This window comes from Cyanistes caeruleus, chromosome 6 (assembly GCF_971803275.1).
Source record: "Cyanistes caeruleus chromosome 6, bCyaCae1.hap1.1, whole genome shotgun sequence".
In the NCBI taxonomy this organism is placed as follows: domain Eukaryota; kingdom Metazoa; phylum Chordata; class Aves; order Passeriformes; family Paridae; genus Cyanistes; species Cyanistes caeruleus.
This window is the reverse complement of record NC_141706.1, coordinates 991,132-1,000,955: the sequence shown is the minus strand read 5'-3', so window position 1 is coordinate 1,000,955 and position 9,824 is coordinate 991,132. Positions and strand designations below refer to the sequence as shown.

At 43.9% G+C, this 9,824-nt stretch overlaps 1 protein-coding gene across 7 annotated transcripts in view; it reads right to left on the bottom strand.

Moving 5' to 3' along the window:
- The window catches only part of MICAL2 (microtubule associated monooxygenase, calponin and LIM domain containing 2), a 112,563-nt gene continuing 102,739 nt past the window's right edge, over positions 1-9,824 (bottom strand). For 4 of the 7 annotated variants that reach the window (XM_086895188.1, XM_086895186.1, XM_086895183.1 and 1 more), the window contains 3 exons: positions 5,626-5,725; positions 4,415-4,488; positions 1-3,237 (listed from right to left, as the gene is read on the bottom strand). In XM_086895188.1, the coding sequence (XP_086751314.1) occupies positions 3,053-3,237; positions 4,415-4,488; positions 5,626-5,725 (359 nt within the window). In that variant the 3' untranslated portion in view covers positions 1-3,052. Of the gene's footprint in view, positions 3,238-3,557; positions 3,626-4,414; positions 4,489-5,625; positions 5,726-9,824 lie in introns of all 7 variants that reach the window. The other 3 variants (XM_086895190.1, XM_086895189.1, XM_086895185.1) reach the window with 1 other exon arrangement.

Sequence of the window (9,824 nt, the reverse complement as noted above, 5' to 3'; positions counted from 1 at the left end):
TTCAAAGAGTGAGACAGAATTTTATTCTTTCAAATAGAAAATTTCTCACCAGCAGCCCATTTAGACACACTCGGTACATTCCAGCACAACACGTTATACCCCGAAATAACAGTGCCACAAACTCAGAAATTAACAACTCTATTATAAATTAGTCAGCCAAGTTACAGAAAAGATTGAGCAGCAAGAAAACTGATAACCAAACCAGTGGTTAAATGCATTTCTAGTACAAGCCAACCATGTGAAGTTGACCTGTGAACAGTGCACATAGCTTCTCTTTTTCTTTAACCCCTTCTCTACTCTCACAATACACAAAGACCTGCTTTAAATGACTTAGGAGTTTAGAATTTTCTAAATCGCTTGCACAGTTTATTTTTGGATCTAATCCTGTGAGGTACTCAAGATCAGGCAGGGCAGCAGCAGCCTGACAGGTTTTCCCACCCAAGAGCAGGCAGTTTTGGGTGGAGATGTGTAACAACCACAGGGCATCCAGAAAAGCGTTTCTTTAGCAAAGAATATTTTTGATGCCCATCAAGTTCTGGTGGCCTTCAGCTTCTGTGGACTCTGATACTCTCAAGAATGCAAATCTTTGGAGCTAAAGGGATAGCAGCCTTTGGAGTTTGGTTTCACAGCTGAGCAGGTATCTGCTGTAAACTGAAATCCCAGGGCTTATCTGCAACAGCAGCACTAATGGGAGTGCACTTCTTAATTGTAAAAGTGAGGTGAAAAAAACAATCTCTTATATAACTGGAGATTCCTGCAGAATTCTCCTCCTGGGCAAAGCTCTTTCAAACTCTTTTAAAATACCTTGAAATCACAATGACTCTGACAGAAAATGGTGACATTTCCTAGACTGTCTTGTGTCTACAGGACTGCATGAGGCAGGACTGGGGACAGTGGTAAAACCCAAAAATCTTCTCTGCAAGACTGGAAATACCAGCAGATCTCAACAGAGAAAATGAATATATTTATTGCTGCCCTGCCTCTCCTACTTTGTGTCAGTCTTAAGTACTAGAGTTAGTTTAAAAGATCAGTCACTGCAATCCATCTCAGTAAAAATGTCATCTGAAGATCAGGTATAGCTTAGCCTATGAATGAGAGGGGGAAGAAAAAAGTCTGGTGCTTATTTTGGAACACATTTAAGGGTTCTTCCCTTCTTCCATGTCTTTTCACTGTGATGGAAGACAATTATATGTTAAAGCCCTGAATGCTGTGTTTTAAGGGTATCCCTTCAAGTTATGGTCACTGAGAACATTGTTTAAAATCTTAATTCATATTTTATTGCTAATTGTTTACCAAATTTATAAATCTGTATACTCTGCAATGAACAGCTTTGCTGTACACAGCTCTTAGAAATACACATTTTTCAATCAAAATTAGAGACAACATCCAAACTGTAAAATGTAACCAGACACTCTTGCCCTCTTTAAACAGTGTAATAAATAAATATAAATAAACATTGCAGAGCAATAGCATAAAGCTTGCACCAGCAGAGGTATATTACTTATCTGTGGCCAACAGCAAAAACTTGCTTTTACATTTAGAAAGGTCATTTCAAATTTCTTGCAAGAGAGAAAAAACCAAAAAACAACAACGAAACCAACAAACCCAACAAACCCCTGAAGATAACAGATAACTCATAAATTATTGTGACAGGATCCAGTGTCTGTTACTTTACCAGTACCCACCCAGAGATTTTTCACTTTAAGGCTTTTTTAACAGGAATGCTTCTCTCTTTGGCTGTACCATAGGCAGATGCTGCAAATTAGCACCACTCACAACATAATGAGAACATCAAATCTTCTCAGAGCACGAGGTAAAATGATATCAAAAAAACACCAAAAAAAACCCAGTCTTTCAGTTTCCCCTTGTTTTTTCCAGTTTGAAAATCCAGTGCATCACACATACAGCTGGGAATATTACCAATCTCAAATTGCAGAATTATCTCAGATTTAAGAAGTTACTTAAATCAGGAGAATTTCTGCAAGCTCTTTTGCCAATATCTACAAATGCATGTACAAAAAAAAGATAGGAGATGGTCCCTTTAAGCAAAAAATATGCATATATTCTCAAGCAGCAAGATAAATGCAATTTAAATACACTCACAATATTTTCTGCCAAATGTTGATATTAAAAACTCAACAATTTTTGCAGTCCTTTTATGGGGCCATTCTCGGGGAGAATTAACTGCTGTACCATTCATCACACCCAACAACACCATTTGTGATCTATTTTATGAAGAAATTGTAAAGTCTCTCATAGTGAAGTCTGCCCTATCAATATCAGTTGGGTCTGAATTACTATTTTCAAATTATCTTTTATCTTGTTTTAAAGACCTTCATCTCTGATATACAGAAACTTTTTTGAGCATGTAACAGCTGTAAGAATAGTCACCCCTTTGATAATCCCTTACCATTTTACAAAATGCAGGGATTTAATATTGCTTGAACTTCTTGTTCAAAAATACACAGTGCAATAAAACTTATAAATACCTGAAAAATTAATTTCTGACATTGCATTTACAGTAGTTTTAGTAAGTGCTTATATGTAGTCATTAGTCAAATGACTCTTCCTCCACCAGAAATAAAGACTAACCCTGTTTTTATGAGGTGCTTGTTTTCTGAGTTTTCTATAGTTGACCATGGCTTGGCTGTGCCAAAATATTAACAAAGGCACACAGAGATTGAGACAAACAGATGGAAAGTAAGGCTCTCTCAGAAATACTAAATGATGTCATCGTGTTCCTCAGAAACTCCATTCTCAGCATTAAAATAAAATTCCAGCAGGATAATGGAGCTCTGATTTCCCTCTCACAGACCCTGGTGCCCACCAGACAGACAAATTCAGCTCAAATCTGTATCCCAGTGATGCTCTGAGCTGACAGTGAAATGACTGTCTCTGGCAAAAGCAAAAGAACAGCTCTAAAGCTTTTGATAACAAAACAACCTCTTTCCCAAATAAGCAGATTTTAAATTTGAATTCCTTCATTTTCCAGCAGACTGTATCTCTGTGGCAGAGAATACTGCTGCAAGGATGTTTGTTTGCATGTGGCTGTTTAAATCCTGCTCAGCTGATAGCCTGTAGATAATATAAAGCTTTCCAAGTGCTGGTCTTCTGCTCTTTCTTTCACTCTCTGCTCTTCTAAGGCACACACGAGTCTGTCCCTCTCTTCAACCACCTTCATCATCTCGGTAAAAATTTCATCCTCCTCGTTCAGATCCATCTCATCTTTAAGGCTGTCTGCAAGGTCACAAAAAAGAGCTTGAGAACCAGATCAGTGTTTGCATTTTAACTGTTAGTGCCCAGCTTGAATTAGCATTATATTCAATGCCAAATGTAGTCCATAGCAGTAAGTATTGTTAAAGTTACAGTTCAGGGAAATTTTCTCCTGCATTTGGGCCATTTGAAGTTGACCATTAGGCTTCCTAGGGTCTAGAGTAGATCTTTTAGCAAAATTTAGACTGGAAGGGATAGGAAAAGCACTACCTAATTGTAGAAGCAATTAAGCTGTAGATTAAATTTAGCTTATAAATTAAAAATCCCAACATGAAATGTAGTACCTGTAAGAAAATGGAAAGCATTTTTCAGAAAATGTACTGAAAACTGCCGTCTCTTGCAATCCACATGCCTAGAACACAACAGGATATTTGGGGGTACTCAGTGCTCTGGAACCACTCTTGTCCCTGCTTTGCTCCTCCCCGTGCTCCTTTTCAAGTCCCAAATGAAAGGACCAGCCCAAGCTGTAATCCCAAGCACCTCAAAGCAGTTCCAAAATATTATCCAGCACTGCTGGTAAGAGCAGATACCCTCCTCTGCTCAGGGGGCTGAGGAGGTTACTCCTCATTGCTGGCTGGCCAGCTGATCAGTGTCCATCCCCAGTGGCCATCACCAGTGTCCATCATCACCAGTGTCCATCACCAGTGTCCATCACCACCAGTGTCCATCACCAGTGTCCATCACCAGTGTCCATCCCCAGTCTCCATCCCCAGTGTCTCCATCACCAGTGTCTCCATCACCAGTGTCTCCATCATCACCAGTGTCCATCACCAGTGTCCATCACCAGTGTCCATCCCCAGTGTCCATCACCAGTGTCTCCATCCCCAGTGTCTCCATCCCCAGTGTCCATCCCCAGTGTCCATCCCCAGTGTCCATCCCCAGTGTCCATCCCCAGCTGGACACTGCTGGCTGCAGAGCACGGCTGCAATTGCCCATGCAGTGCTCCTGCTGCAGCTCACTGCACAGCTGGGCAGGCCAGCTGGGCTGTCCTGAGCACTCACATGAGAACACCTCACATTCTGCTGGCTGAGCTGCAGCCAGAGGAGCACAGGAGCCCCTGCCAGCCCGGTTCTTTTCAGAGCAAACAGGGTTGGCATGGTCAGTCCCTGTGGGCTGGAGCACACTGTCCCCTTTGGCTTACCATCAATGGCCATCTTCTCTCTCAGCTGTTGTTCCAACCTGCTTTGCTGGTCCTCCAGTTCTAGCTCTTGGGCTCTGGGTGCAGCAAAAAGAGTTAACCAAGCAGCTTTTTTTCAGTGAAGACACACATTATAATTTCAGTTAGGAGATTCTGTGTTTTCTCCTCATGGGCTGCCAACACTAAAAGGTTTGCCTGTGCCAGCATCTCCAGAGCAGCTCCAGAAGCAGCACTGCCACCTTTCACAGTAGCTCTGGGGTTACACTCCCCCACACAGCAGTGCTTAAAGCTCTGAACCATCTGGGCTTTGCTGGTGGCACAGTGCAATTCTGCATAGGGCTGAACCCACACGTGAAGGGCCTGAGGAACTGACACGTGAACACCTCCAAACAACAACATTTTGTGTCCTGAAGTGCTAAAAGCAGGCCACTGTTGCCTTTTTAACTCTCAGAGTGAGAAGAAAGCATTGCTCCCACAGCAGCACCAGCACAGCTGGGGAGAAACTGAGAAACTGGGGTGCAGCTGGAGCTCAGGGATCTGGAAATGATAAATGGCAATGGCAAAGCCTTCAAAGGTGGGAAACCCAGGGCTGGGTGAGGACTGCTGAGGCTCCCATCACCTTCCCACGCTGCCCACCAAGAGTGGAGAAAATAGCTGAGCATCCCCAGCTGTCTCGAGGGGGTTTGCAGGGAGGCAAGGTGAGGGAGCAAACATTGCTTCCATCAGCCTCAGCAGTGGCACAAGGTGGGGTTTTATTAACTTCTTGCGCTGGTCTATCTGCTTGTTCCATGGCTGTAGTGAATTTCTAGAGGGGCATTTTACTGTCTTGTGTTGGTGTATCTGCTTGTTCCACGGCTGTAGTGAATTTCTAGATCCTTTTTTCCTATGTCCAACAAAACTAGATGAGTGTCAGACTGTTTTTCTCCCCAGGGAAGGTGCCCTGGTGTTCATCAGACCCACATTATGTGAAGGCCTCTCTGTGCCACTCTGGTTCAGAGCACTGTACAGAACTGAAATGTCTGAACCACTGTGAGAGGGAAGGGTGAGGAGGCCTCAGCTGCAGATCTGTGTTCAAAACAGGTTGTAGCTGCTCTGGTTGTTATTCCTCAGCTGTCTCAAACGCAGCAGGAAGGTGTTCAGGTGTTCAGGGAGTTGGGAGTATGTTTTTTCCCTCTCCCCTCCCATCTTTAATAGCAATGCTTGTCCTTACTTACATAATCAGGAGCTCAGACTCATAGCGCATTAATTTATTCTTCTCCATGACCAGCTCAAACCATTCATGCAGCATCTGATTTTCATCCTTTGTGCCTGAATCTGTGTGAAATAGGAGACTTCAGTGACTGTGCTTCACCAGCTTTCTTTCCACTGCTTTTGCCAGCTAAAATATCTCCTTCAATAGTCCTCCTGTGTAAGCCCACATGACTTCAGATGGAGATGGTTTTGCTGTGTGCAACCTGCCCCAGTAATGGCTGAGTACAACAGGTATGACATTTTTCTCTGGTTATGGCTGACAGTTGTGGCTTCTTGCAGCTAAAGGTGCATTGGCTTTTAAAACACTTTTGTCCTAAAGCTTTTCCTTTCAGATAATCACACAGACTTTAGTGGGCACTGTTTGTGTCTCTTAGCTCTGCCTTTGATGAGACAGTGGCTCTGCTGAAACTGGGCTTCAGAGCTGGGCTGTGTCTCAGTGGATATTCCATGGCACACATGGCCAGCAGCAACTCAGTCCCTGCTTCCAGTGCACATCAGGCACACCACCAAACCCTCTGCAAATTTCCCTTCACTTGTCAAGCGGCCTCTCAATCTGCATCTGCTTTGGGTGACAAATCTGTGGTTACTGGGTGGTTTTATAACGCTTTGGGCATCACTGACAGCCAGCCTTCCTCCCAAAGAGCTCACAGCTTGACTCTGCCTTGCTGAAGAAAAGGGTGGATCCCTTTCATCGGTAGGGACCTTCACTCCCCTGAAATACCATCTGTACAAGACTCTTTGGCAATGAAGAGCCCCTGGGTGTTTCCAAATGGCAAGTCAGAGCACATATGCATTTCTTTTCCTTGCTGTCCCTTTTAACATCCTCGTGACTTCACATTTTCCATTCATTTTTTCACAAAACAAAGCCTCCCCCCCTGCCCCCGGTGCAGGATGACAGGGACAGTGGTGACACTGCCAGCACTCCTCCCACACCTGTGCTGCCTGTTCCTGCCTGCTGCACAAAGTGGGGGTCACTTGCAGGAAGCCAATACCCCACACTGCTCCAGCCTGAGGCTGCAGTCCAAGTGACACACTGGCACCTTCAGAAGCATAAAGCCAGCAGCCAGCCCGTGGCCCTGCCCCAGCCCATGGCATTTGCACTCCCCACCACACATGGGAGCAGAGATGGGCAGATTTAGGATGAAGCAAAGGGAATACTGCCAGCAGGCAGGGGAACAAGCTCTCTCCTCCTCAGTCCTTGCATCACAATGCTAGATAACCAAGAATAACATCCCCACAAACCAGCCTGGCTGTTTTCTGTGGATGGAAGCTTGTATGATTTCTCCTGCTTTATTTCACATGACTGAGAGCACTGGAACTCAACCCAAAAGGTCTCAGGTTAAAGCTCCAGAGACACCAATTACAAGAGAACCATTAAACTAGATTACCAAGCACAGCCAGAGCCCTGGGCAGTTCAGCAGTGTTTCTGATGCCTTTCTGTTGTCATTTTGAAATGTGCCATTTTTTGCTCCAGGGGTTACCCTCTTGTCTCTACAGCTTCAGCTGCCCCTCACTCAAAGGTCAGAGCCAGGGCTTGACTCCACTCAGAATCAGCAGTTCAAAGCCCATCTCCTTGGGGTGCCACCCCATGAAGCCTTTTGGCCACCCCATGAAGCCTTTTGGCCACCCCATGAAGCCCTTTGGCCACCTTCCTGAGCCCCTCTGCATGCCATCACCATCATCCCAGGAGCCCAGGCCAGCTCCTGCCAGCAGGGAGGAGCCACCTGGGCCCCCACAGCCAGGACACAGTGGGGCTGGCACGGCTGCAGGTTTGTCACCAGGACTCCACCCCAACTGGAAATCCCACTCCTGCCTCCATCAGAACCTGGCAGTAATGGGTGTGCTGCTGTGGGACCTGCCAGCTCAGCAAGTGGTGATAAAGAGCATCTTCTCAGAGTGACTGCAGGAGCTGTCCCTGCTGGGACATGCCAGGTTCTCACCCATCCAGCTCAGGGATGCAGCACTCAGAGCCCCAGGCCTTTGTGTGCCACCATAAGAAACAGTGGCACCGTCAGAATTTGATCTATTTTTATTGTCAGTAAAAACACTGCAATTGCTGTTGTGCATAAGTGTGGTACAGACACAAAAGCTTATTGTTCCATTCTTGCTGTTTCCTTGTTTAGGCTAAAATATTCCTTCTTTTAACTTTTCCTCTTTACACTTTGAAAGCTCTGTAACTCTAATAAAAGGTTGTGTATTGTAGGTTGATTGGGGCAAGCAGAGCTAATGCACTTTTCCAAAAAAACCATGAATTTTTGCACAATCCTCAGTGCAAGATGAAATTAAAGTAGCTCTTCTCTTGCCTTCTCTTCCATCCCACAGAATGCCCCCTGACTGTCCCCAGGGGCATCTTCTTCTTTTGCTTTTCAAATGTTTGTCACCACCAATGTTAATACTTATTTAAGTCAGATGGAGTGCTTGTTGCCTTCTGAGGGCAGAACAAACCAAAGAAGCATTTTGGACAATGCAGTTCAACAGATGTTATTTACAGGTTAGAGGGAAAACAGTTTGTGAGTTTGTTTTGTGAGCCACACTGGCTTTTCCCTACAGCATTGCTACAGCAAACCTTTCCTCCTGGTTTGCCCAGTCTGCCCTGACTGAGATCCTTTTGAAAGGATCTTCCTTTTGACATTCTTCTAATGACATCATAGGTATTTCTATTTCCATCACTTTTTAGGGAATTGTATAGGCTGTGGAGGAGAATTTACTGAACACTCCTCTCAAAACCTGAACCTTCTGCTCTCCAGATTGATGCTTCACTGTTCCTCCTTGCAGTCACCACCCAGTAAAGGGATCTTGGCCAGTTTGCACCATTTTAGGTACAGTTAAACCTCATATTCCTTATTTCTGCAGCTTGCAACTGATTTCTTTTGACTGTTGAAAATTCTGAGACACCTCGGATGTGTTTTTTGTGAAATCAGAAACTAGCCACAACATTTGCAGATACTTGTTCACCTTCCAAAGCATTTCTTAAAGTTCTCTCAACACAGGTTTTCTTCTTTACCGTCATCACTCATGACTTTTTCACTCAGCTGAGCCCTTATGCTAATTTTGGTGCAAAACGTGTTTTGAGATTTTTATTTCTGTGTTTTGTTGTAGGCAGGAGCTCTCCATAAGCCTTCACAAATGTCAGTGGAAAACAAAGCAACGGTACATCAGTGATTTGTTATTTGGTATTTTGAAGCAGAATAAAGGAAATAACAAGCATGAAAAATTATTCCTGGGACTGATATTATTTCTTCTCATTTTTGGGGGGTGATTTTTAGGGGGTTTGTTGCTGGTTTTTTTCCCTCTAATGCATGAATTGTTGTCACTACAATTAGAAGATCATCAAAACCTCATTTTGCTCATCAGTCTTCATGGCAGTTGTTTCGCACCCACGCATGTTCTCTTCTAATTCAGTTGAGGAGCTAATGAATAACTCCCCCTAACAAAGAGGCCATTCATCCCAGGCTCACAGAATTATTAGAGGAGAGTTGCGTAAATGTCACTGAAGACTGGTGTTTGCAGGCCTGCCTCTAAATTTGGTTATTCACAACCTTTGCAGCTCAATATTATTGCTGAACTGTGATCGTTTTCTAATTACCTTAATAATACCTATTAAATCACTTGAATTGCATAAGCGCAGACCTGCTTAAATGCAACTTAACCTAATAAACACTGGTCATTCATTAAACAATAAGGCTCGTTATTTTTAGGGAGCTTGAACAGAATATTAAACTCAGCGATTCCTGCATCATTACACATATGTTTCTACGAGCAACAAAGCACTCACGTTTCATCTGGGAAGCTCATGGCTTCGTGCTCGTGCACCAGAAGAGTTATTGAGAGGCAGTAACATCCTGTGTTTCAGTATCTGCCCTATTTGTAACTGGCCACCTACACACAAACAATCAACGGGGAGAAAAAACCAGTACTTTCACCTTAATGAGGGCAATCCAATTACCAGGGATGGTAAGAGAATGAGAAGCATCGATCTCTTGGCAGACAGCCTTCTCCAGGAAATGCGGTTGTCAAAACAGCAACAACAAGAAGTGGCTCTAGGCCATTTATCCTGCGTCTATCCCAAGAGCTAGAAGCTTCTTGCCCCTCTGTATTCTTGTGGTTTCCAAAAATCACCCACTTTTTTATAAATCAGAAGTAAAAATCTAACTCTCCAAAT